Below are 27,977 nucleotides of genomic sequence, written 5' to 3' on the forward strand. Positions count from 1 at the left end.
TAAGTACCCTGTTTCCCCCAAAATAAGACATCCCCTGATAATAACCCCAATCGGGCTTTTGAGCACATGGCAATAAGGCCAAGTGCTTATTTCAGGGTTCAAAAAAATATAAGATAGGGTCTTATTTTCGGGGAAACATGGTATATGAAGAATCAATAATCTTTTTCATAACTATTCTGCATCAGAACAGATCAGTTCAATTGCTGTGTTTTTAAACGAATTGATTTTGGTTTAATGCCTTTACAGATAGATTGTGCTGCACTTTTATCCAAGAATTAGTGTGGCTTTGTAAGACATCTCTGCCAAAGGCTAGTCAGCTTAATTGAAGTCTTGTGGGATTGGATAAAGAATGATAAGAATCTTCTTTGCTGGAACATTATTTTGGCTTTGGACTTTCTCCCGTCTTGTCTCTCTCCCACCTGGGCTTGTCTGGAAGGTGTCCCAGGCAGCAGCCAGTGGGTGCCAACTCTTCTGTCATATTGGCATTATGCAAATGCTATTTTGAATTGCAAGGGAGTTTTGCTGTATAGACCGAAGAATCTAAAGAGTGCTGAGTTAGAGGATAAGAGAGCAAACTGGTATAAACTGGGTTGATGGCTTTATTTGTCCTTTATTCTTGTGGGTGGTACTTTCGCTAGAGTGCAGGTACTGTTGCAATTGCTACATGTTGTGTAAACAGAAGGATGGCATAATGAAATCTAGGTAAAATTGTTCCTGCCTCTCAAGGTGTCCTATATTAAATAAAAGAAGATCGAATCACAGATTTTGTCAACACTTAAAAGTTTGACAGTTCAGGTAAAAATGCACAACTGACTAAACTTATAATTGGTTTAGAGTCATATGCATATAAACCATGAGTGCATAGGATATTTCTGAAATATTATCACTCCTTAATTATAGTTTCGAAAATGCACACACTTATACTTGTACTAGTAATAGTGAAAGCTACACAGAATATCTTATGAGCTGCAAGTGCTGTACAAAATATTTAAATGAAATAGCAAAAATTATTCATTTTGTCTTTGAAGATAATTGTGAATATGATAAGCTGTGGGAGGGAAGATCATCCTCACGACTATCCATTAGGAGAAAATTCAACATAGATAGTTTTACATTCCATAAGGTTCTTGGAAAAGGAAGCTTTGGAAAGGTAAGTTGAAGATGTATTGTTTTTAAAGTATCTATTTTCTATATAGAATGTTTAATTTGTTGTTGTTGTTAGTTGCGAAGTCATGTCTGACCCATTGCGACCCCATGGAAAACATTCCTCCAGGCTTTCCTGTCCTCTACCAACCTCTGGAGTCCATTTAAGCTCACGCCTACTGCTTCAGTGACTCCATCCAGCCACCTTGTTCTCTGTCGTCCCCTTCTTCTTTTGCCCTCAATCTTTCCCAGCGTTAGGCTCTTCTCCAGTGAGTGGAGAAGGAAATGGCAACCCACTTCAGTATCTTATCCATGAAAACCCCATGGACAGGACAGTAATGTTTAATTATTAGCTGTCTATTTACTTTAATTCAAAAATATTTTGTTATTTTGGATTAATATATTTAATTACATATGCACATGCCTATTTAAATTTTTTATTTTTATTTTTCTGAGCCTATAGACTGTAAACCACTGATGATGTGGCATATTTGAAACTGATCAGTGATAGAACTGATCAGCCTTTTGTACATAAAAAACAGCATTCAGCATTCAGTACAAACATGTATTAATTTCCAATGCAAGTTTAAATTGAAATTTTCTAGTTTGAATTTCCTCAGTTAGACTTTTAGTAAATATGATTCTGTTCAATCAATATAAGAAATTTCTTTCAAAGTTTTGATATATAACTACTATACAATGAGATTATCAGCTTTGACTTGAAGTGGATGTTTTACAATTTTATTTTTACATAGAAAAATTTCAAATGTATAAAACTCTTCCATTTCATTACTTTTGTCCAGTTTGATGGAACTTCACATATATGGGAAAATTCTGTTTCTTTAACCCATCAGCTAACAAGAAGTCCTTTTCTGTAGTGTTGCTTTGAAATGTGGTTTCTTAGAAATAAAGCTTAAATATTCATTCTGCAATTTTGAATGTTGCAAAAAATGACTTTATTCATTTAAGATATCCTACAAATGAACTACTTATGATTATTGTTACATTGTTTTATTGTTTTTGGATGTACAAGAATTTAGCAGAAGAAACTCAGCTTGGGGGTGGGGGGTATTCTAAAACATTGCAAGAAACCACCTAAAATGCCTGTCATCTTGTCCATGAACCTCATAGGGCTAAGGGGATTTCTGACAACTTGTCCCTAGTTGTTGGGTCCAGACAGACAGAGTCAATAAACTTCGTAAAAATAATACTTCAATAGAGCTTAACTCCATGACTATCTGACATGTTTATATAATTTTTTTTTGCAGTGCCACTGAAATAGTTGTTATTGTCTTATCCTCTATATTTTTTTCCCAATTCTCAATCTATTCTATAGCCCTGGATTTATTGGGAATCTCTAACTGGACATCCTGTTTAGCTTTCTGAGATCAGAGAGAATCATTTTGATGTTGCCACCTAGACAGTGAAATCAGTTTGTGGGGGCAATAAGCTGACTTTGTATAAATATACAAAAGTATGAAGGCTATTGCTTAATGCATTGTAAGCCGCCCTGAGTCTCCGGAGAAGGGCAGCATATAAATCAAATTAAAAAAAAAATACAATTACCAATTACTTGACAACCCCAGTAGCGTAACAAAAAGACAATTTTGGGAATTTAACATTTGGAAAAGGTCCTGCATCTAACTACATTCTAGCTATCTTCCACTTCACAGGTGCTACTGGCTGAGCTTAAGGGGAAGAATGAATTTTTTGCAGTAAAAGCTTTGAAAAAAGATGTGGTACTTATTGATGATGATGTGGAGTGTACCATGGTGGAAAAGCGGGTCTTAGCACTTGCGTGGGAAAACCTGTTTCTTACACATCTTTATTGCACTTTTCAGACTAAGGTACAGTGCCATCTTTAATTATCTTTTTTGATATGATAGATAATGACAATGTATTGGAGGCTTATTTGATGAATAATATAATTTAGTTAAGACAGAAATGCAGAATTTAAGATTCCCTGAGAGCACATGCACCCTTTAAAAGTTTTAAGTGTGGCATCCAAAGACTAACATATATTTCTGTTGAATTGTGCATCTTAAAGAAACACAAAGGGAAAATTAAATATATGATTGGGAAAGAATCATATTTATATTTGTTTTAATTATAATTTTATATAATTATAAATAGATAATGTCAAGTTAAATTTTTGCTTTTGGTTATACTCATATATTTTCAGCAGTATCTCTATTGGTATCCATAACTTTGAATAATCACAATATAGAGCTAAATGGTGGAACATTATCTTCAGCTTGGATCTCAAATCATGTTTGGGCAACGTATTCTCAGGCCACCTCCCTCAACCTGCATGCTAATCGTGTTCCCTTCAAGAAATTTGGGTAGTGAGGGCTGCAACTCCTTTGTTTGGAATTTCATGTCAGCTAAAGTTTTTGTTTTGAGTTGCTGTTAACTGTTCTGAGCTACGCAAATTAATGGGGACTGTGTGTTCCAATTAAAAAAAATGTGTCTGACACTACTGTGAAGATTTTCAGAAAGATATTTTCACCATATCTGATTGGACTCGCTTGAAAAACTATATGCTCATGCTGCAGCTGCAGTTCTTTGAGAGGACTAATATTTTCTTCTCTTATTTGTAAATAGGAACATTTGTTCTTTGTTATGGAATTCCTCAATGGTGGAGATCTAATGTTCCACATACAGGACAAAGGTCGTTTCGATCTTTTCAGAGCTACGTAAGTTCTAATAGCATAATGTGGAGTTTGGGATTTGAAGGAAGGCAGTTTTAAGAAATATATAAGCCCAAGTGTTTAAGATGTATGAAGGAGAAAATCAATTATTATTATTTTTGTATTTTCATCAAGCATGTATTTTATGACAGATACAGGTGTCAACATAATTATAAATACACGAAATGGATACAAATAAAAGGAAACATTAAGACAGGGAGGGTAGGCACGCTGGTGCGCTTCTGCATGCCACTTAAAGACCTCTTAGGAATGGGGTGAGGTCTACAGTGGACAGTCTAAGGTTAAATTTTTGGGGAATTGGGGAAGAAACCACAAAGTCAGGTGGTGCATTCTAGGTGACAACTCTGTTGCTGAAGTCGTATTTTCTGCAGTCTAGTTTGGATTGGTTTACCATGAGTTTGTATCTATTGTGTGCTCTTGTATTGGTTGAATACAAGAGCACACTTTGGTTGAAGCTGAAGTATTCATTGGCTGGTAGGACATTGTAGCAGATGATTTTCTGTCCTATGCTTAGATCAGACTGAAGACAGCGAAGTTCTGTCTAAGCCGAAAATTTCGAGTCTGATGGCATAAAAATATTTTGTTGCGAGCAGAGGAGTGGAGGACTTTTCTCATGAAATATCTCTAGACTCATTTGATTGTATTAATGTCCAATATGCAGTGCGGGTTCCAGACAGATGAGCTGTATTCAAGAATTGGTCTGGAAAAAGTTTTGTATGCCCTAGTTTGCAGTTCAATATTACCAGAAAAGAAGTTTCACAAGATTCACAACTCTTAATGCTTTTTTAGCAATGCTGTTACAGTGAGCTCTGGCACTTAGATCATTTGAGATGAGTACTCCAAGGTCTTTGACAGAGTGAGGGTCATCTGTTAGGTCATATCCGCCCAGCTTGTATTTTGTGTTCTGATTTTTTTTGCCAGTGTGTAAGACAGAACATTTGTTGGTTGAGATTTGGAGTTGCCAATTGTTTGACCATTCTGACACATAGTCAGGGTCTTTTTGTAGAGTAGCAGAATTGTCAGTGGTGTTGAATAGTTTTACATCATCAGCAAAGAGAACACAGTTGCTTCTAATATGATTGCAAAGGTCATTTATATAAGGTATAAAGAGTGTGGGTTCTAAAACGCTGCCTTGGGGGACACCACTGTTAACAGGTGCAGGGTTAGATAAAGTGTTCCCTATTTTGACTACTTGTTGCCTGTTTGATAGGAACGCAACTATCCACTTATGCAGAAATCTGGAAATGCTGTAAGATTTTAATTTTAGAAGTAGCTTGTAGTGCACCACTGAATTGAAGGCTTTTCAGAAGTCTATATAAATTGCATCTATTGATTTACCCTGGTCGAGTTTTGAAGTCCATATGTTCATAATTTAAGTAGCTATTTCCCAGCGGTATTTTCCACCACTTCTATCTCTATTTGTTTAACTGGTTCACAGTTTGGCTTAACTATTCTCCAGTATTATCTCCTCCATTTCCTCCTAGGTTTATTTTTTGGCTGGTTCACAACTTAATCAGCTGCTTTCCAGCGATGCTTTCCTCCACTTCTAACCTTACTTATTTAGGCTGGTTCACAGTATAATTTTAACCACACACCGACATTATCTCCTTCACTCCTCCTAGATCTATTATGAAACTGGTTCACAACTCAAATAGTTGCTTTCCAGCAATGCTTTCCTCCACTCCAACCCCTATTTTTAACTGGTTCACAACTTTATTTCAGTTGATCTCCAGATATATTTTCCTCCACTCCTAACTTTTTATTTTTTGGTTAGTTCACAGTTTTTCTTTAACTGTTACCCAGCGTATGCTTTCCTCCACTCCTAACTCTATTTATTGGCTGGTTCACAGCTTTACTTTAACTGTTTTCCAGCACGTGCTTTCCTCCACTCCTAACTATTTTTTTTTATTTTTAACTGGTTTCCAGTTTTGCTTTAACTGTTCTCCAGAATCATGCTTCCCTCCACTCCTAACTTCATTTGTTTAGCTGGTTCATAGCATTTTGTTTTAGTTATTGTCCAGCTTTATGTTTTCCTCCATTCCTACATCTCTTATTCAATTTTTTAACTTTAAATTAATTCACAATGTATTACCCATATTTATTTTTCGATCCATTCTCCTCCATATCTTTTACTAATTTAAAATAAGAATGTATATCAACAAATATCTATATCCTATTCTCTCATAGGCTTTCTTCCATTCCATGCTTATTTCTTATTTTCTATAAGTAACAACATTTTAAGTCACTTTAAAATCAATTTTCTATAATTATTAAGTGAGTTTTGAAGTCCATATGTTTTTGTAGTGTAATAGTAGCAGATTGCAGGACAATTTTTTTTCTAAAGCCAAATTGTTTGTTAGAGAGTAGGTTGTTAGTCTCTAAATAGAGGGTAATGGATTGGTTTATGACTGATTTCATGACTTTGCAGGTGACACAATATAAGGAGATTGGTCTGTAATTATCAACTAGGCTGGGGTCACCCTTTTTGAAGATAGGGATGACCGTGGCTAGTGACAATAAGTTAGGTAAGGAGCTGGTTCTGAAAGATATTTCGTAGATTATGCTAAGTGGTTCTGCTATGGTGGTTGAGAGCTTCTTTAGGAAGTAGGCAGATAGTCCATCAGGGTCAATCAATAGAGATGGTTTTAGGTTGTGTAGTGCCTTTTCAACGGCATCTTCTGTGAAATCAACATTTAGTAGATCATTGTGAGTAGTTGTGGTACGATTGGGAAATGAGGGGCATGAGCCATTGCTGTTTACAAAGACTGAACCGAAGAATGTGTTGAAGAGGTTGGCCTTAACAGTTTCATCATTACAGTCTTTCCTGTTTGGTCCTATTAGTGGTGAGATGGATCTTGAATCTTTAAGTTTGTTGTTTGCGAAATTGTAGAAGGCCCGGGTGGATTTAGTGCATATTAGGTTTTCCTCTTGTTTGCTGTGATAACTGATGCATTCTGCGTTTATCTGTCAGCATAAGGTTTTGTTGAGACTTTTGAAGTTAGCTACGTAGCCAGTTTTGTTTTTGCGCCAAAAGAGGGGGTTTTTTTGTCTGAAGCTTCCTTATTGTTATGGGTAATTTATTTTTCCTGATTTTGGGGGTTAATAGTGGTACATATGGTTTGATGATTCTTTTGACTTCTTGCAAAAATAATGTTATAATGGTCTTCGACAGTGATGCAGTCAGTGAATAAAGTTTTCCAATCAAGAGATGAAAGGTTATCAGTTACGAGATCATAGTTGGCTTTTCTGAAGTTATACTTTAGGATTCCGTCATTATGATCATCTATGTCAGGATGTAAGTTGAGATAAAAGTCTATCATGCTATGGTCACTGTTGGAAAAGGGTTCTTTTATTTGTAGTCCATAAATTGAATTTAAACTGTTGCAGAAGATGAGATCAAGGCAGTTGTTGAGTCTAGCGTTATTAGTTACTAGTTGATCAAGTCCCAGATTGGTTACAGCATTGTACAGGGTTGCATGTTGTACATTCGTTTAGGGTCCAATTAATAAGAGGTAGATTTAGGTCACCAAGAAAGATAAGAGGGGGTGGACAGGAGGCTGCCCATGTTAGTAGTGATGTTAGTTTGTTCGCATGTACAAGGTCGTAATCAGGGGCTCTGTAACAAAGTATGAAGTGAATTATGGTGTTTAGGGAAAGGTCGCATACGATGGTCTCAGGAAGAGCTAACTCCTGTGTAACTTGAATATTTTTTAGATTTTGGGATTTTTTATAGAAGATGGCAACCCCACCCCCTCTGCAGATTTCACGGTTGGACCTATACATGTGATAGTCTCGTACTATGGTAATGGAGTCTGGTAGTGATGAATTCAGCCACGTCTCGCATACAGATATAATGATGAATATAGTCATATTTAGTAGAAGGAGGAATTCTGGTATTTTGTTTACGAGGCTTCGTGCATTAAGTATTTTGCATTTAAGGCCTGTGGCGGTGGATTTTGAGGAAGTTAGGGGTGTGCATGCCTAGTGTTGGTTGTTGGGGTGGTGGTTATTGGGGCGCAGACAGTTGTTCTTAGTTTTAATACAGTTGGCATGGTAATCAATGTATGAGTCCGTTTCTCCTTGGTTTTGGCATGTTTTGAGTTCAGCACATAGTTCTTATTAATTAAATAGATAGGGAGTATGCTACTTTCTATACCTATATAAAATAATATAGTCTTATTAATCTCAAATATTCTTTCTGGATCAGAACAATGACTAGTTTTCAGCTATCATAGTGACAAATCAGATGGTTCTTCAAAATCTAGGCATAGACATATGCTTAACAATACCATTACTATGAAAAGCTCATATTCTTCAGAAGTTGGTGTTGAGAGATATATTGCTTCTAATCCTAGAAGTAACAAATAATTATCATAAAGATCATCTAGACAGCTACTGGATATATTTTTTTCCATTTTATGATAATTAAAATACCACTTAAACATAGCAAGGACAGCGAGTAATGGCTATTACAACTGTACTCTAGGGTCATGGGTGACGAAAATAAAAGACAAATGCAGAAAAAAGTTTCATATGCTCATTGCACTCTGCTCAGATCTATTCTAGACTAGAGTGGCTTAGAAATACCAGTAATAAAATAATAAATAAAAAAATACAGAATAGAAAAAAAATATAGGTAGAGAAAGGGAGGGAAAATTACAGCATACATTAAACGAATCAACAGCCGCTTAGAAATCCCAATGAATGATTTTGGCAGTATTGTATTATTGTAGTATCTGGTTACAATACTGGAGAATGATTTAAAAACACATTGGGTTCTGTCATTGCCTGTTAAATCAAAAGACTGTAAATGATGCTTACCAGAAGTAAACTGTAGTAACGGGGGATTTTAATTAACCTAATGTTCTATCAAGCCTGGTCTTTCCAGGACATTCATGTCTTGACTTGCTGACAACTATATTCTTTAGAAGATTAGTCGAAGACCCAAGAGGAGCACCTATCCTTGATTTTTAACAGTAACAGGAGGGGGGAAATAATGAAATAATTAGACTCATGATTTCTATATCTATATCTATATCTACATATCCATATCTTATCTTTACTAAAATTTTAAAGAAGCAAGATAAAAACTAACAAAAAAAATCAATTGTCAGGGTTCCAAGTAACACCCCCAACAAAATCAAACTCCAAAGCTTGAAGTTCCTCAAAGCTAACTTTTATTAGGGATGTCATATTGGCACATGTGGGAAAACCTGAATCTGAAAGCTTCCGGGTTTTCCTCACCCACAAGAGAATTCAAGACCTTGCCCACATCTCCCACATGTCCACACAGCTCCAATCAGTTCTTTCCCGAACAGAAGACATCCTCCAATTTCTTCTTTGCACAGTTGCTGGACGCCATGGCCTTGAACTTCTCTTAGAGAAGTTTGTTATGGCTATCTCAACTTCACTCCCTCCCAACTTCCTACAATATGATTGTGGCAGGCCTGGATCCTCAAGGCACACAGGTAATATGGCTTCCAGGCATGACATCAATATTTTGATTTTAATGAATAGTGAAAATCTAAGGGAAAAAAGGGAACATATAAGTGATGGAAATAGTGATACCTCATCATGAAGAGTAGCCCAGAATTGTAGAAATAGTATTAGAAAGATCAAATATTTTTAATTACCCAATTTTTTTTAAAAAAAATTAGGACACTTAGTACTTACGTATGGATTCTGGTAGGCTGTGGACTTATTTTACCTTAAGCAGAGTATTAGCTAGTTATTTGTGACCTGGAAAGCAGGTCTGCCAGGTAGAGAGTCAGATTGGTGGAGCAGTTAAGGTGCTGGACAAGGAAGTTCTTTTTTCCCCATCGAGACCCTGACAGATTTCCGGCACAGAATCAAGATTTCCTTTCCACATTGGTGGGGAAGGACAAGCTGGTTATCATCAACCTAATGATGTTATCTGACTATCTGCTGCAGATATCTTCTGTCATTGGGGTGCCTGAGGGCTCAACCTCTCCTCCCCGTAACTAATGACTGGAATAACCTGCTCAAGAAATAAGCAGAACTATTGCAAAATTCCTTACCCTTGCAGGTGACCCAGAAAAATGTCAGATTTAGTATGTACCAACAGGAAATGATATTGTGTGAGTTTAATGGGACAGAATCAGCAAATAATCTTTTGGAGAGAGCAATTGCCACATTGGATAAACGTCATGCCTGGCCCAAAACGACAGCCTTTGCCTCTTTACTTTCAGGAAATGTCAAAAAGGGAGACGAAGTTGGGGAAGACAATGAAAGCCCTTGGGGATGGGGAAGGGTGTAACATACTCCCTCTAAAAACTATTTCCAGTATTGGCTGCTAATCCACAAGGTTTCTTTAAGGTGGTATTTTCAAAGCGCACAAAGCAGGGCAGCGTTTTCCAGCTACTTTCCTCCTGATGTGCTAAGCTGGAAATGCTGTAAATGAGAGACCCAGCAGGGTTGGAGAGCTTCACATCAGGGTCGCTGAAGGCTAGCTAGATTGGCTTAAGGAAGGATTTTCACATGGGTAAACCATTTTAAAGTTTCCACCCCACTCGTAAAATGAAAAAGTAGACACTTGGTTTGGACTGTGGTTGGAAACATCTGATATCTCTCGGTGCAGTTGCAAACTCCTTCTGTAGAGAAAGTAGAAGGTGAAAGGGGAAGTACTTGAGATAAAGAATAAAGTAAAATTCGAGAGAAGTTGTGTATCTTTGCAAAATCAGCAGAACATTTCCTTTGTCAGAAACTAAATATTCAAAAAAAAAAGGATCACAATAATTTCTACAAGTCTTTGTCAGTTTAGTTTTTACTGTACCGGAAACATTATCTCAAGAGTCATTGGAGCATAATTCATACAAACAAAGCCCTTAGTGTAAGTTGTTTTAACAATACATTCTCATATTTTGACATGTTTGTGTATATGTATGGGGTAGTGGAACATAACAAAAAGAATTCAGCATGAAGAATATTGATTTACCTAAAATGTTTATACCTTTTTCATATCCTGAGAACAAAATAATGTATATAATAAACTAATAAGATGGAAAGTTACCTAACCTAGGCAGAAACCAGAAATTTAAAATCTTTTCATTTTTAAAATGAAACTTAAATTAAAAAATGTAAGTGCCTGAATGAACTAAACCTTCTGCTGTCAATGAAGATTCTCAGTCATCCAAGTAGAATTGTCTGGAGTCATGGCAACTGGACTTATTTTCTTGTTAGTTTGAGACATTTCACTGCTTATCTGCTTTTTCAGCCTGAACAAGTTGGTTGGAGGAATCTGAGTAGGCAGAGAGTCATTGGAATGTACTAACTACTAAAATTCTTAGGGGTGTTCCCGCACCAACTTTGGGTTTCCTCCCCAAAGCGCGTGGCAATATGTCGATAAAGATTCTCAGTCATCCAGGCAGAAGGACTTATTCTTACTCCCAAACCAACAAGCAAATACATCCAGTTGCCACAACTCAACTTCCAGACAAATCCCTTTGATATTTTCTCTGCCCAGGACTCCCTCCACTCACCCCATCAGAGATATTCTTTCATGCTACTGAGAAGCACCTGCTTCTTCATCAAATGGCCTGGTTCCCTCACTCACTTAAGACTCAGATCGACTGAAAGATAGCATCATTCACAGCCACCTCTTCTTCAGTCTTCCTGAGAATAAGAGAGACGGATATTCTCCCCATAGCGTAGGCTGAAATGCTGTGCAAGCAAATGTGCTTTGGAAGGGCCAGTGGATTTATTTGAAAGAGTTCCAAAAGTGTTAGAATTATCAGTTCATAATGTTTCTTTAAGATGGCATTTTAAAGTGCACTAAGCAGGGTAGCTATTCCCATCTATTACCCTTCAGACATGTTGGGCTGGAACTTCTGCAAAGCAGAGAAGATATAGTTGTTAACTTGTGTAGAAAAAGCTAGTGTGGGCTAGGAGTGGGGAGATTTGGGCCCAAGTCCACATTCAGCCACGAAAGCTGCCTGGGTGATTTAGCCCAATCTACTTCAGAGGGTTATTGCTGTAGGAAAAAATTGTAGAAAGTATAAATTGAAGAAAAAAATGTGGCAGAAACTCTCCTCAAGTTTGCATCTTCACTGCTAATATAAGCTGCAGAAAAAAAACCCATTAGGTTTTACTTATAACAATTGCATAAAATTTAATAAAAGGAAAGATTGTTACGAGATCTTTCAATTTGGCTATTAAATTCTGTGCATAATAGACGAAGGAAGTGTTTTTGTTCTGAGAAACTTATTAGAAGCAGGATTATTGAAAGAAAGGTTTAAATTATTACCCACAGTTCTAGCAAGCTTTAGATATTTTCACAAAGTCTCTAGGCTAGCATTCCTGAATCCCACAGCATTAATCAGACTATTCATTATAATGCAGGCTTTGTTTCTCTCTCTGCTGCATTGCCAGTTCTAATCCAATCCATTAACACATTTGTAAATTGTTCCATTATTTTTGTCAAACATGTCCACAATTAGGGCTTTTTAAACTGCCAATAAAACTTACAAAGAAGTTAGTAATAGGGCAGGTTTTACTTAATAATGAAGTTTACTTAAATACATTATAATTCTAAGTAAAACCTCCAAATCTAATATGGGCTGCTGCCATATTACTTTAGATTCAGGCAAAACATTTTGGTTGATTGAAGCATTCCTGGACTATTAAGAAATAATAGTCTTATGTATGAAGACAAGTTTGGATAGGCACTAGATAGAAGCTGGGAGACTGGAAATTCTAGTCCCATCTTCATCCTAAAATCAACTGAGAAATTTGGGACACTCACTCTCCCTCAGTTCTGGGAAGAAGGCAATGGCAAGCCACTCCTGAGAAAACTGCAGGGACTAGTTCAGGCAGTCATCAGGACTCAATACTGACTTAAAAGGAACAAAGAGAGAAAGAGGAAAAAATAAAATTCCTGAGGAAAAAATAAAATAATAGTGGTATATCCCAGCACATCTCCTTTTCAGGCCATGCAAACTTTTTTTTATTAATTAGAAATGCCGATTTAACTCTTTTTAATTAAAAACTGTTCATAACTGTTTAACTGTGTTAAAACAAAGACAGGTAAGATAAGAAGAACTGCTTTTTAGTTGTGCAAAGCAAAAGGCTTGAATAGGATGGGAGCTGAAAAGGAGAAATGATTGTCTGGAGCCAGATTAGATGGGAGGGTTTTAATTATGGAAGCATATTAATAGCCTGATTCAATTGGGAAGGCAATTTGAAGAAGCCATGTCAAGTAGATTCTACAACATTAAGCTGATGGGGAAAGTTTTCTAAAACTGACTGGAAATGTAGCTAATACATTGTTAAAAGGACGTTATTGATATGTTATATTATATAATTAATATAATTATTAAGGCAATATACTAATACTTTACATTGTTTGAGGATGTTTTTGCTTAATTTCAGGTTTTATGGTGCTGAAATAGTGTGTGGCTTGCAGTTTCTTCACAGTAAAGGCATTATTTATAGGTGAGTGATTTGTTGATCTTAACAAGAGTCTCATAAAATATTTTAACCATTATACCTTACTGAGGAATTGGTGGGATCTGTGATTGATACAATGTGATATATGTCACAAGGAATTGTTTGCTGTTAAAATGTTGATTCTATTCCAGAGGTGTTTAAAAGGGCAATTTAGAAAACCCTTGAGAACAATCTGTAATTATTTTCTTACATTTATCTCGTTGGCAAGATGGATAAAGCTATTATTTACATTACATAAAAGAGTCTTTGTTTCACATTCTTAATTGCCAGGCACTTAGCCCCAAGACTGTAGTACTTTATCTTTATTAGAATGGCAAAGGAGATGGTTCACATTTCAGCTTATATTAAATTGGACTGACCTTCTCTCAAAAGCGCAATCTCCATTTATACTGTAGATCTAGAAAGCAGCTTTGATCTCAACCTTACTTAATCAGAGAAACCTTGCTGGCTGGCAAAGTTAAAGAAACAGTGATGCTAGGGTCTTTTTAGTTTCAAAAATAGGCTTTGGTTTTTACATTGAGAACCTCTACTTATTCTATCAGGAAAGTGGCTGCTGAGTTCAGGTTTTAAGTCTGGATCGACAGAATTTGGAATTTGAACCCTTTGGATTTTTACAGGATGGTAATATCTCCAGAAGTGACAGGGGCGATGTTTTTCAGTTTGTTTAGAATTAACATAGCTTGTTTTCAAGATATTAAGAGTGGCAATACTGCTGAAATTAAGGTATTTTTCTGACAGATTTTGATGGTGTGAGGGTGCTACAGAGGTATAGATAGTCTGGAAGCTGTTTTAAGTGAGTCAGTTATGTAAGATGGATATTTTAGGTAAATATTGATTATTTTAATTCTTTGATGGATTTTTTTTCCATACAGGGATCTCAAATTAGACAATGTGATGCTTGATAAAGAAGGCCATATCAAAATAGCTGATTTTGGGATGTGTAAAGAAAATGTGTTTGGAGAAAACAAGGCAACAACGTTCTGTGGTACTCCAGATTATATAGCCCCTGAAGTAAGGCATGCACATGTACTCATTTGAGTATTTAGAAATCTTTCTCTGCATGGGTGTGGTATTATATACTGTATGACTTCTACTCTAGATGTAGGTGGTTGCAAGCTGCAGAGTGTTTTCATATTTATAGTCATGGAGCATGAAATGATATCTGCTTTGAAAATATTTACAGTTACATTCAGTTACAATGAATAAGATATGTTTTTATAAAGTCTTAGATCCATATTTCTATCCCTATTTGTGTTTGGCAAAGTGACAGGGAAATCAGTAGCTGAGTGATGAGCATTACATTTGAGCCGAATAATATTTAATTTTGAAATAAGTTTATTGAAATAAGACAGTTTTATTCACTGTGTTGCAGCTACAATTTGCCTCAGTTAATCAGGATCTAGGTGTAACTACAGACTTCAATTAAAAAAGAAACAAAATTCTTAGGACTTTTCTATTGAAGAGAAAAGAATGAGTCCAAATCTTGTTGTAGCATGTTTCTAGCATGTTGGTTACATTTGAATTCAATTATCACGTCAGAGGATGGGCCCACTATTGCTGATCCTTCTATTATGGAGGGGGAAAACCACATACAGATATACATATATGAGGCCTTTGGCTGCATTTCATGTTTGTGACTTTTCCTATATTTGACACAGATCCTGCAAGGCCTGAAATATACATTTTCTGTAGACTGGTGGTCATTTGGAGTTTTGTTGTATGAGATGCTGATTGGACAATCTCCTTTCCATGGTGATGATGAAGATGAGTTATTTGAATCAATACGAGTAGATACTCCTCATTACCCACGATGGATTACCAAGGAATCCAAAGATATTTTGGAAAAGGTATACATTGGCTATGAGTAATGTGTACTTTCTATATTGAAAAATGAAAAATATTGGGAGTATTAGAATTTAATAATCTAGTACCCTAAAATAGCTGTACCTAAAAGTACCTAAAATGGTACTTTTACAGAAAAAATTAAGTTATCTTCCTCCTGTCCGAATTGTGTTGATGTGTATGAAACAGCCAAATATAGGACTGCAGTCTTCATTGTTGCTTCTGCTTATTGTACCATCATATGCAGTTCTGTAATCAAAGATTGTTTGGCAACAGACATTCCCATATGATAGATGCATAGTGCAATCTATTTCTATCTCCAATTTTTTTAAAAGAGCAACTGCATTAATCTTTACGTTTACATGGAGTGCTCAATTTTCAACAATTTGTTCAGTAACTGTTTGAAATTGTAACAGCACCGAATGATGGGACTTATGACCTATACCTGAAGTTAGGACTGCCCCTGCAGTCACACACATAACATTTGGGCACTGACAACCAATCACGGGGACGCTGCAGCTGCTCCCACTCGCCTATCTTCTCCCCCCTCTCACCTTGTTGGGTCCCTTGGCACTATCTCCCACCTGACTCAGTCCCCAAAGCCTTGGGCCTGCTACCCACCCCACTAGATCCCATACTCTTGGGCTTGTCCCTCTCCCCGCCCCATCACACCGTGCTTCACTTATTTTTTCAGAAGATTGTCTTTGGAATGGAGAAGTGGCTGATCCACCATGCAGCCTTCCTTGAAGTGGGTGGCATTGGGGAGTGGCTGCAATTCGCAAATTGTAAGAATTGCAGCAGCTTCCAAAATGGCATTTGCTTCCAGGACGACACAGCCTCTGAATACGAAGATTGCATGGCAGATCAGCCACTTCTCTTTCCCAAGGTGATCGTGCAGATTGGGAAAGAAATGTCTGATCTGTCACAAGGCCTTCCTATACACAGGTTGGGTTGTGCTGTCCTTGAAGCAGGTGCCATTTTGGAAGAGGGTGCCATTTTGGAGGGAGGACTGTTGGCCAAATGTGGCTTCCAGATAAGTGCTAGACCCCAATTATGACACAAAGATAAGGAAGATAATTTTATTTAGGATTTAATTTGAATGTTTCTATTAAAAAGGCCTCTCTATGTTATTGATTTCAAGAGAGAGAACAAAGGGAGAAATCACACCTTCCCTTTTAGTGTTTGCACAATAAAAAAAGTGTCAGACTACGATGCTATCTCAAAATTAAATGAATTTCCAAACTGCCAATCTTTAAGGAAATCTTTAATTGAGCACACCGGATCATGACTCCGCGCGGACAAGACTGGCCTTTTGCCCCCCAATCCCTCCCTTTCCGATCCCCAAATCTCTGCTTCTCATTGGCTATCTTCCAAGTCATTCTTCAGACTTCATTCCCCAGGAATGTGCCCCCTCCCCTCATTTCCACGACAACCCGGCTTCAAAGGGATTTAATAGGCAAAAGTTCCAGAGTTTATCTCTCGCTCTCCTTTGCTCTCCATGCCAGCGTTGAAACGCTGACAAAAAGTACTAAAGAACATTTTGATTGGGTAAGGAAAGTCATCTGTCCAGTAAATCAGAATAATGAATAATATGTGATCAATTAGGATTGAAAAAAGCACTGTATTCTGAATAGAAGTAAAAGAAACATTCACAAGAGAAAAACATCAGAATGGTATGGCTAAGGCACATTCTCAACACTTTCCAATGCTGGGTTTGAAAAATTGTTTTGGTCATGGAGGCTTGAGAATAGCTGAAAATAAAACTATATTATCTACAATGTATCAAGGGTTTTCCTGTCCACCTGGTTTCTAAAAGAGAGGCTTTTCTTGAAGATTAAGACTTATGTCAAATTATTAGCAATATATTTGAAAAAGACAATTTTAAAATACAAAAAAACCCACGTTAGTTAGCTAGTGCAATAATACTGCAATATTGGGAAGCAGGACACAGGGTACTTTGTCTTGGGAGGCCTGGATCAAGCTGCATGTGAGCTGGGGAGATGCTACAACGTGGGCCTGAGCCTCCCTGAGCTTCTCTATCTCATGGGGCACTGCTTGACTTGCACAGTCACTTAACAACTGCAATGGGGAGAGCGAGGTTTGTGGTCATAAAGCAAGATGATCACATGCACATCTTATTTAATGACTGCTACATTTATGGCCTTAATTCTGGGTTCAATTATGGTCATAAATCAAGGATTGTTTGTAATTTGTTGTTTCAAAGGCAAGGACATGATTGCAAACTTGGAGAAGTGCACAATCTATAAAGGGCCTGATTTCTGTTTTGCATTCTAATAAATTCACTTTAAAAATGTGGACCAAATAAATTATTCCCAGTCCTAATCAGAATGCCCTTTTTCTTGATCAAAAGATTTATATCTTATGTAAATACATAAGATTTACATAAGATGTAATGCACCATCTCTGAGACAACAGAGGAGTAAATGAGAAAGCATTTCTTATAACTAATTTCCCTTTCCAGAATTTCGGAAGTAACAGTAACTAAAATTAGAGGCTTTAGCTCTCTAGATTGCTAGCCGCTAGTTTCAGTAACTTGCCTAAATTGAAGCAGGGGAAATCCCTAAACTATAATTCCCAGAACTGGCAGCCAACATAATGAGGGCTGCTGAATTTGGCAACTTCTGGAATAACAAGTTCTGTGCTCTTGGTCAAAATACCTATTAAAAACGTATTTTTTTCCAGAAGTAATTTCTCTCATTAACCAAATGAATATTTTCATATTTTGTAGCTATTTGAAAGAGATCCAACAAAGCGATTGGGAATAACTGGAAACATCAGAGATCACCATTTTTTCAAAGCAATTAATTGGACAACACTGGAAAAGAGAGAGATGGAACCTCCTTTCAAACCAAAAGTGGTATGTAGCCTTAACATCTATTTGACACACTCGAAAGCATGGAACTGTGATGCTTTCATCCTTTGTCTTCTGCTCATTGAAGCGAGATCTAAAGGCACAACACATGGAATCCCTTTAGTGGAACAAGTACAGTTTTCTTGTTTCCATCTCACTTGTGCATATACAGGTAGCTCTTGACTTATGGCCACAATTGACCCTGGAATTTTGATCATAAGTCGTTGCAGTTGTAAATTGAGTCAACACATAATTAGATTTGATTTTATGATCATTTTTATGATGGTTGTTAAGCTACTCACCATAACTTTTAAGCAAATCATGAGGTGGTAGGTCCAAATCCAGCTTATTGAATAGGCATTTTTTGGCAGAAAATAGCACAAACGTGATCTTGTGACCATGGGATGCTGCAACTGGTTACAAATACATTTCAAGTGTTTGGCAACTGGCTTGCAATTATGTGACTGTGGGGGTGACGCGGCAGTCATAAATTCAAGGACTTTTTTCAAATCCATTGTAATTTTGAATGGTCTTTAAGAGACCAGTTGTAAATTGATAATTAACTTTATTTACCTGTAACTAATAGTAACATATTTAATTTGCATATTTTTTTAAAAAAAAACTACTTTTGTTTGAAATATCATCAGCATTTTAAAAAATATCAAAAACCCTGAACAATGTGAAATCCAGTAAATAACCAAGTTTTGAACTGTAGATTTGTCACATAATTAGTTCATGCTAGAGTTTGTAGTCAATTCTTCAAACATTCCTGGCCTACCCATTTTTCTTGTCACAGCTTCCCGGAAGAAGTGTCTATAAAATAGGTAGAGTTAAATTGTTCATGGCCACTCAGCAGAATGACCAAAGAGTTGTTTTGAGAGAGCAGAAAGACCATCAACAATTGACACTCCATGGATTTGAGGCCCCTCAAATAGAGGCCCTAACAATCTTGGCAGTGTAGGTCATTTCAGCTATTTTTAATTGCTTCTGTTCTTTACAGAAATCAGCAAGTGACTATAACAACTTTGACAGAGAATTTTTGAGTGAGAAACCTCGACTATCACACAGCGACAAAAACCTAATAGATTCTATGGATCAGTCTGCATTTGCTGGTTTTTCATTCATCAACCCTAAATTTGAGCAAATTCTGGAAAAATAATTAATTAAATCGAACTCTGAGGAACAGCCCTAATGAAAGCTTTCCAGCTCTTCATATGGAATGTGACTGAAAGACATTCACCTTGTGACCAAGTGTGTAGTGATTAATACTTCTGCTAATTCTTTAGCAACTGGCAGAAACTTTATCTTGTAAGACTGAAGTATCCTTGTGAATTATGTGCATATGATTTTCTCTGCAGCCATGAAAGTGTACATGTATGTGTGTTATTATTTGAATGTAGTTATTTCTTTGGACAATGTGTGTTGCGGGTGTGCTTTATTTTTCTTAAGAGGGGAGATATTGATTATGAAGATATCTTTTAAATACAGTGAGACAGCTAACACATTAATTCTCATCAAGCAAAATGGCTTGACAATCTATTCAGTGAAATCTGGGCTTCAAATATTGGTACTTTTAATAAGTGCTATTGGTTAATACTGCTTCCTGTAACATGTATCCTTCCTTAAAATTTTATTTTCTTTTAGTTCCTGGATAAAAATTTATTAAAAATCATGAAATTGAATTTTTAAAATGCCCTTTTCTAGTTTGCTTCCACAATATGTAATTGTGTTCATTGATTAGAATCAAGTGTTTGGTGGCACCTTAAAAATACATACTTGCCATTGGATAACCATCTTCAGTTGCTGGGAATCAGGCAGTATATAAATTTAATAGATAAAGAGTACCCCAATATATATATATATATACTTGCTAATTTTAATGCTTTGCTAAACTAAACTTGCATCTTACAATCTAAAATTCATGATGGAAGAAATCCCATAAAACAGTCGAAGTTATTTCTGAGTAAACAGATATATGCACCCTTTTCCAAAGATATAGAACAAAAGATAATGAGGCAAAGAAAATAAGCCTGGCAAATGAACCTTGAGTTGATTTGAGAACAATTGAAGTAGAATTTTGATTTTGGAACAGAAAAAATGAGCAATCCCAAAGCACACAACTGAGTTTTGCAGGTGCATTTTAGCAACAAAAATTGGAAATAAATAAAGCTTCTGTGAGGCAAAATGTGTATTTCTTGGAAACCCCTTACAATGTGCAGAGACTGAACAAGTTTAGACTCATGAATATTTTGATGTCATTGGACATGATCTACAGATAGCACCTACCAATTGCCCATTAGATTGTCCATTAGTGTAGGCCAATATAAGTTGTGTCATCATTTAAGAACCCTTGGTGAGATTGTTATCTGGTTTCTATAGGAATAGTTAAATGTGCAGTTTGTTATGACAAGGCTTTTTTTTTACTTTATAACAAAATGTTTTTAGTAGAGACAATGGTAACATGTATAGAACAGTTGAAACTTGAAGACAGAATTGTTTTTTCCTATTCTTGAAAGACTTGACGACACTTAAAATGTAAATAAATGTGTTCTGTTGTTCTCTCACTTCATCTGATTTTTACGTCTTGTACCTAAGTTACTGTCTCAAATTTTCAAACATATATATTACTAGATGGATACCTGTGCTTCACTACAAAACTATGTGATCGGTCTTGATAAATCGACACAGCTTGAAAATTAATGAGTAATTATGATCGGCCTCTCTTCTCCCCTTCTCTCCCTCATTCTTGCCCCACAGAAACATCTCCTATCCTATCCCCTTCTCTCCCTCAGCCTTGCCCCACAGAAACCTCCTCTATCCTATCCCCTTCTGTCCCTCAAGCTTGCCCCCAGAAGCCTCCCCTATCCTATCCCCTGGTTGCTGCTGTGAAAGTGAAACTGAAAGTGAAACTCATCTCCTCTGCTTGTGTTTTGCATTTGGAATAGATTTTTCAGGTGGGGAGGGGGAGTAGAACTCCTTAGCATCAGAGCATGTTAATCATAATATAGGAAATACTAATGCTCTGATGGTCATTTCAAAAAATCCTTTCTTAGTGAGCACCTAGAAGCCAAGAGGAACATACGTGGCAAATTTCAAGTTTGTAGGCTTTATGGTTCTGGAGATTTCGTGATTATGGCAAGAGTGGTTTTTGCTTTTATATATATAGATTGCTTACTGGAATAGAAACTTTTTCTAATTAGCACTATCGATGCATCAGAAAAACAGAAATGTAAAGGGTAGAATATTGCCAATCTTCAGATACAACTTTTGTGCATCTATTTTACTAGATATTTCAAATTTAGATTCACAGTAATAGCTAATTATCTAAATGCAAATGTTATTTGAAGCATTTACTGTGTAAAAGCTGAATCAGCAGATGAAATTATTGAAAATAGTGATTTTGTATAAACAAAACCAAACTCTGTCTCTATACATTAATAAAACATCACTATAAGCTGCTCGGTGAAACTAAAACTAGCTTAATACTATTAGAAATTAGAAAAAAATGTTTTAATGTGTGCATAGAGAGCAGTATGCTGTTAGCATGCTGATGTCACTTCATTACATGTGCTTTGATGCAACTTTGGATGTTCAAAAGCAGGGACGAAAGAATTCAGGGACCAACTGCATAGATTCCACAGAATCGGGATGCGAGAGGGCAATCAGGATGGGATATCTGCCATTTCAACTTCACCAGGGTTGTTTTGGCTAATCTGGCTGGCTAGACAGGTGTCCCCTTCCTCCCTTACAGCTTCCTATGCATCCTTCCTAAAGCTGTGCAGTTGGTGGAAGAGGACAACCATCCCAGAAAGGAGTCTACTGATCTTCTCTCAAGGGTGTATAGTAAGTCCCCTGCTAGAATCGCCAAACAAACTCCAAGGAATAACCTGACAGAGAAGGTGAAGCTTGTTAAGTCAGAAACAACCTTGTATACCTTGCTTATTATACCCATCACAAAGAGCAGTCTCGGTAATACCGCACAGGTCAGTGGGATCCAAAGCTGCTGAATACAACAGGCATTAGTAGAACCACTACTGTTAGAAAGGGCAAAGTCACAATCTCAAGCATATTCCATACATATTGTCTTTAAAGTCAGCAGAAGCATTATTACAACTTAATGGATTCTTGATAATCAAATGAAACTTCATCGATCTTTATATAATTAAATGCAGTAAATTCTGCAAGTTTGCAAATTGAATTCCACAAGAATTGTTCATACAAGATGTAAAACATTTGAGTCTTTAAAGGAAGCTGACAGGTTTTTTTCACATTCACTTATTTTAAAATACCATATTTTTCGGACTATAAGATGCACCGGAGAATGAGTTAGTTTTTGGGGAGGAAAATAAGAAAAAAGCTGATTGGTGGGTGGATTGGCCTCCCGGAATATCCCCAATCAGCTTTTTCCAGAGGTGAATTTTAGTAACAAGTTTGTTGGTTGTGAGCTCTGTTCCTTGCTTTTTTTTTTCTGCCTCTGAAAGCCTCCGAAACAGAGCTTCAGAAAAAAAGGCTTTTTTTCTGAAACTTCAGAGGCTTTTTTTCTGAAGCTTCTTTCAGAGACTTTTATTCTGAAGGACTATCTGTACTCTGTTCAATTTCCTTTCTTTGGTATTGGTATGTAGATTAACCTCTTTCGATCTGTTGGTTATTTTGTCATTCTCCAGATTTGTTAACATAGTTTGATTAGAACCTTTACTGATTCTTCTTTTGTTGCTTGCCATATTATTTTAGGTAAAAGCCTTTCAGAGGCTTTTTTTCTGAAGCTTCATTTCTGAGGCTTTTTCTGAAGCTTCTTTCAGAGGCTTCTTTCAGCCTCTGAAATCTCCGTTTGCGAGGCTGGGCGGAGCTACATTCAGAATATAAGATCCACCCAGATTTTTACTCTCTTTTTTGGGGGGAAAAAGGTACATCTTGTACTCCGAAAAATACGGTAGTGTATTTTATATAAATACAATAATGTAGTATATCATCAAAACATGCTTTCTTGGACAGACTTTTTACAAATATTTATCAGATGATTTAAGATGGTGATTTTAAATATGGTAGCAAAATTCAACTTACAAAGAAATTAAAGTGCACTTTAATTTAGAACCAATATTTTATTGTTTTGGAGAAAGATTTAACACATCTCTTATGGCAATTAATAAAGTAATAAATTGCCCAACTATAGTTGAAAAATCTGCATTAAATAAATGAACAATCATATCTGAATTAAAATTTAATTCAAAATCATATGAATCAGTAATACAAATTGAGAAAAGAAACATTTATAACATTCTCATTTCCATATTATTTCTATAAGCTATTTCACACATTAAGCAAATGCCAATAATGGCTTCTTGTTTAAGATTCACATGTTTCTATAATTCATTTTTTACTCTTAAAAAAGGTAGTAAGTCCTGTGAAACAAAATATTCAGCAGATATTCTGAAGGTTTACAAGTTTATCTACTTGAAACTGATAGTAAACAGTTTTTATGATTTATGATTTTTGGACTTATTTACTTGGAAGATAGTGCAACTAATTTCAAGAGGTTTACTTCCAAATTTTGTATTTAAGATCACAGCTTGTTAAATCAGAATCAACAACTTCTTAGTCTTTTCAAGTATCAACATAAATTTATAATTTGTATTGCATACAATTATTTTTTTCGGTTATATGGCCTTTTCTCTGAATAGAAGAAACCACAGTTAACAAAGTATATTTAGATATAACCTATAAAAATATCTACTATACATTAAATATTTAGCCACTGAGTTGTACACATTAAAAAAATATGAAGATATGCAAACAAATAGTTCTCTTCAATAAAGAGACTCTATGAAGTAATGATACATTTTCAATGGATAGTCTACTGCCTTCATTTAGAAATGAGTAAAATCATTTATAGAAAATACTCATTTTGTAGGAATGAGTATTTTTTACAAAATTCAAGAGATTTATACATCTACACATTTTTCTTCTGGATAACCCTCAACTTTTAGAGAAATTAACATCTCCCCTCAGTACCCCACATCCAGAGAAGTTCAAAAAGTATCATGATAAAACATTACTGCTAAGTAAGAGAGACCTATTAAAATACAATGGTGTTTTTCCTGGTCCCTTTAGTACCGTAGAGGCAGTGTTCAATTTACAACAGCAATTGGGACCACTTAGTGATGGCAGTTCTGGCAGTCCAGGCTGTTGTTAAGCAAGGACCTCACATGACTTCCGGCTTCCTGCCAGCTTCTGTCCTGTTTGTGGGAAGCTGGCAGGGAATATCGAAATTTGTGATCTTGTGACAGAGGGAGCAGTGCAACGGCTGGATCTCTGAGGACCTGTTGTAAGAACCACTTGTTGAACATTGTCAGAGGTTCAAACTGTTGCTAAATGTAAGCCAAGAACTGCTCGTATTTATCCAAACAGAAGGTAACCTATCCACCCAAAAAAAAAGGGGGGGAAGCAAACATATTATATTATGGGAAGCCAATGAAACCAATCCTGGAGATTTTATGGGAAGCCAAATGAAACCAATCCTGGAGATTTCCTCACCTCTCCTATGTTTATGTATGATGTATGCACATGCATTATGTATTATGTATACACATCACTTGTGTATGTTAGGCATCCATGCAGCTGTGCTCATGTATCTTCTAAAATGAAGTCTTAATAAAGACAGGATCAGAACAAAGGTTATTAATCAATTCCCTGTGTGCATGTCAATCATGCACACACTGATATTTGTCTGTCTTACACAGACAAATATGTATGTATACATACACTTACCTACCTCCTTCCTTCTAATGAAAGTGGGGAAAAGGGGGAAAGTGGATGGAACAGAGTTTTGGGGTGATTTCCCTGGAAAATAAAAACAAGTGGGAGGTATATTTGGATGGGGACAGGAGAGAGAGAGAGAGAGAGAGAGAAAAGCCTTGTTTAGGCGTTACAGAAAAGCAGTCTCTCTCTCTCATCTTCTATGTTATTTTCAATAGCACCTTTCCAATAAGTGACTGAATTCAGAGATATTGGGGTGGGGGGGGAGTGTTTCTTCCAGTCAGGTAAACACAGTAAATGATTATCTACCTGAATAAATACTTTACAATGCAAAAGTCATTTTATGATAAAATACAGCTCAAGTGCTTTTTATATGTTATTTAAATAATTTCTATTTTATCACCACTTTTGATGTAAGTTTGACTTTCTGGCTTATTTCTACAGCACAGAATGCATTGCAAAACAAGGAGTTCACAGCATGGCCACAACATACGTGATAGCACCAGCGACTAAAAAAATAAAAGAAACTAACTGACCCTCATCTGCAAAGCTAACACAGTACATTGCACAGAGCTTTTACCACTAGGATAGTATGGTTCAATAAGATATCTATATAGATAGTGGGATTTTTAAAAACACTTCCAACTGGTAAGGACAAAATTATTTTTGTTTCAACAACTTAACAGGTATCTAATCTGCTGCTTGATTTCTATTACACAAATAACGACATTATATAATGATTTAATACAAATATATACATGACTTAACGTGCAAACTCAAAGAGGAATTGCTTCTGTACAAATTCTATTCAAAAGCAGGATGTTAAAATTCTGCAAATTAACCTGCATTCTTCTGTGGATCTTTGAGAATCCAACTACAGGAGCAGTTATCCCATCTCTCCCCTTTCCTCTCAAGTCATATAGGAGGAAGAGCAGTATAGATGCTAATCCCCAAAAATGGTGGTGGTGGTGGCAGTGACAGGGCTGAAGGATGTGCTGCTTCTCTTTTGTGAAAGAACTCCAGAATGCTAAATCAGGGCTTAGCAACAAAGTTCTTGCAAACATCTGTGTCCACACACCCCGTTAATGTTTTAAAAGCATATAAAAAATTAAAAAGGCAGGAATCATGTGCCATTTTCCAAATCTTCAGCATTTTGAAATTCTTGCATGAATGTCTCAGATGCTGATATGTCAGAAAGTTTCAGGCAAGAATGGATTAAGATGAATGAAATCTTGTAAGATTTCATAGTCCTGCAAAATCTTAAAAAGACAATTTGAAAAACTGTCATTGTTATTTACTTTGGGAGTGAAACAGGGGTGAAATCTACTTACCTTCCCTACCAGTTTGGAAGTGCACATGCCGCATCACGTGTGCATGCGGACCCTCTGCACATGCGCAAACCATTCTGTGCATGCGCAGAGGGTAAAAAACAGGTTACTTCCTGGTTAAAACCAGGAAGTAACAACAACCTGGCGGGTGGGCAGAGCCTCACGCTGCTGTCGCTACCAGTTCTCCGGACCACCCGCTGCCATCGCTACCGGTTCGTCCGAACAGGTAGTATTTCACCCCTGGAGTGAAACCTTCCACCATTGCCTGAACTTGTTGATGGTATTCAGTGCATGACATCTGCTAGCTCCTCCATAAAATATCCTCCAAAAAATATCTTTCAACTTAACTATGCCTACATTTTAAATGAAAAATGGAGGGACTCGATAGTTGTCTATCCCCCACCCTCACCGCAAAAAAACATTCAAAACAAGTTAATACCTTATCTTTGGTTTAAGGAAAATGAAGAAGTGCATCAATTCTATGAACTTAAATCAGATTAAGTGTTTCTCAAAACTGGTGGTGCACATTGCACTAAGATTTTTGGACCTCTAACCACCATGTTCCACATTCTTACTTTATTGTCTTATTCTTATCCATGTAAGATTATTTTAATTTTCATAGACTTTACAGGAATTTCCTTGAAGGATATAAAAAATCAGTGGTCCCAAACCTTTCCAGCTTTATGGACTGGCGACTGGCGGTGAGAAAGGAGAGTGCAGCAGGTGAACGCACTTGCACAAATGGGAGTTTTGTGTATGAGTATGCAAGACTGCAGCTTGCACAAGTGGAGCTGTGCAAGCTCGCCCACCGCTTGTACAGCCCAGTTCCAAATAGACCACGACACAGTATCAGGCCATGGCCCAAGGATTGGGACCCCTGTATAAAATAGTGCTTATGGAAATTATGAATAATATGCGGGCCAACTTTGGCTAGAGTATCCATCAGTATTCTTAAAGAGAATTAGAGATTTTTTTAAAAAAGAGGGGCTTTGAAAATGGTTTTATTTTGTATATGAAGTAGAAAGAAATCTGCTGTTATTTTCGATCAAAAAATCATTTGAATAAATTATCTAGGAGGCTCTGGAGCACTTTATAATAGGAGCATAAAAGAGAAAATATTTTAGATGCTAAAATGGAAATAGAATCTTTAATAAAATTATTTAGAAAGTTGGTGTTATAAATACCAACTGCTACAGCATTACTGTCCCACCCCAAAAACTGGAAATTTTAATAGTCCACTTTATAACATTGAATAATTATAAACATGTAGCTTTTTGTATTATCAACCAAAGCAATGTAATTATGAAATGAAAAAAAAAAACTTGAATGAAGTTGGATGGAGATGATAAATATCCTGTCTAGTAGATGAAAAAGTTTAAAATACTTTTGGTATGCTTAAAATTTCATGTGCATAAATTTTGAATAAAATAATCAGAGGAGGATTGTTTTTAACAGAAAAAGACCAGTTTAAGAAAATATTCTAACTCTAGAAGAATCTCAAAATAACACCTCACGATTTATACACATAACATTCAAGATCAAAAATGACAGGCTAAAGACAAAATATATTAAATTAAAACTAATTTCATCCTGTGTTCCATAAATACTCGGTACATTTTTGACTTAATGCTCAGTTTGTCTTGAAATCCATTTTAAAAGAAGAGAGCAGGCATTTTTCTGCCTTGCTGGCTGCCTCCTTTGAAGGCTTTCATCATCGTGTCCCTGAGAAGTGTCCTTAATGTTGACATTGGATAGCAGCCTGGGACAGTGCTGGGAGACCAGAGAGCTACAAATGATTAGGTACAGTCCTCAAGGCTTCTTCTCGAGAGCGGCTCACACACACATTCTGAAAATAAAATAAGA

At 36.4% G+C, this 27,977-nt stretch overlaps 2 protein-coding genes across 6 annotated transcripts in view; one reads left to right on the top strand and one right to left on the bottom strand.

Annotated features, from left to right (window-relative positions):
• Positions 1 to 20,597, top strand: part of PRKCD (protein kinase C delta) — a 62,808-nt gene extending 42,211 nt beyond the window's left edge. For both annotated transcript variants that reach the window (XM_034438865.3, XM_060688388.2), the window contains exons 11-18: positions 1,029 to 1,150; positions 2,817 to 2,990; positions 3,748 to 3,839; positions 13,242 to 13,304; positions 14,192 to 14,330; positions 14,978 to 15,166; positions 17,911 to 18,039; positions 19,034 to 20,597. In XM_034438865.3, the coding sequence (XP_034294756.1) occupies positions 1,029 to 1,150; positions 2,817 to 2,990; positions 3,748 to 3,839; positions 13,242 to 13,304; positions 14,192 to 14,330; positions 14,978 to 15,166; positions 17,911 to 18,039; positions 19,034 to 19,192 (1,067 nt within the window). In that variant the 3' untranslated portion in view covers positions 19,193 to 20,597. The remainder of the gene's footprint in view (positions 1 to 1,028; positions 1,151 to 2,816; positions 2,991 to 3,747; positions 3,840 to 13,241; positions 13,305 to 14,191; positions 14,331 to 14,977; positions 15,167 to 17,910; positions 18,040 to 19,033) is intronic.
• A 2,515-nt stretch (positions 20,598 to 23,112) lies between these two features.
• PFKFB4 (6-phosphofructo-2-kinase/fructose-2,6-biphosphatase 4) overlaps positions 23,113 to 27,977 on the bottom strand; it is a 78,113-nt gene continuing 73,248 nt past the window's right edge. For all 4 annotated transcript variants that reach the window (XM_087887762.1, XM_034438840.3, XM_034438824.3 and 1 more), the window contains one exon: positions 23,113 to 27,960. In XM_087887762.1, the coding sequence (XP_087743888.1) occupies positions 27,901 to 27,960 (60 nt within the window). In that variant the 3' untranslated portion in view covers positions 23,113 to 27,900. The remainder of the gene's footprint in view (positions 27,961 to 27,977) is intronic.

Source organism: Pantherophis guttatus, chromosome 2 (genome assembly GCF_059756535.1).
Source record: "Pantherophis guttatus breed Tessera chromosome 2, ASM5975653v1, whole genome shotgun sequence".
NCBI classification, from domain to species: domain Eukaryota; kingdom Metazoa; phylum Chordata; class Lepidosauria; order Squamata; family Colubridae; genus Pantherophis; species Pantherophis guttatus.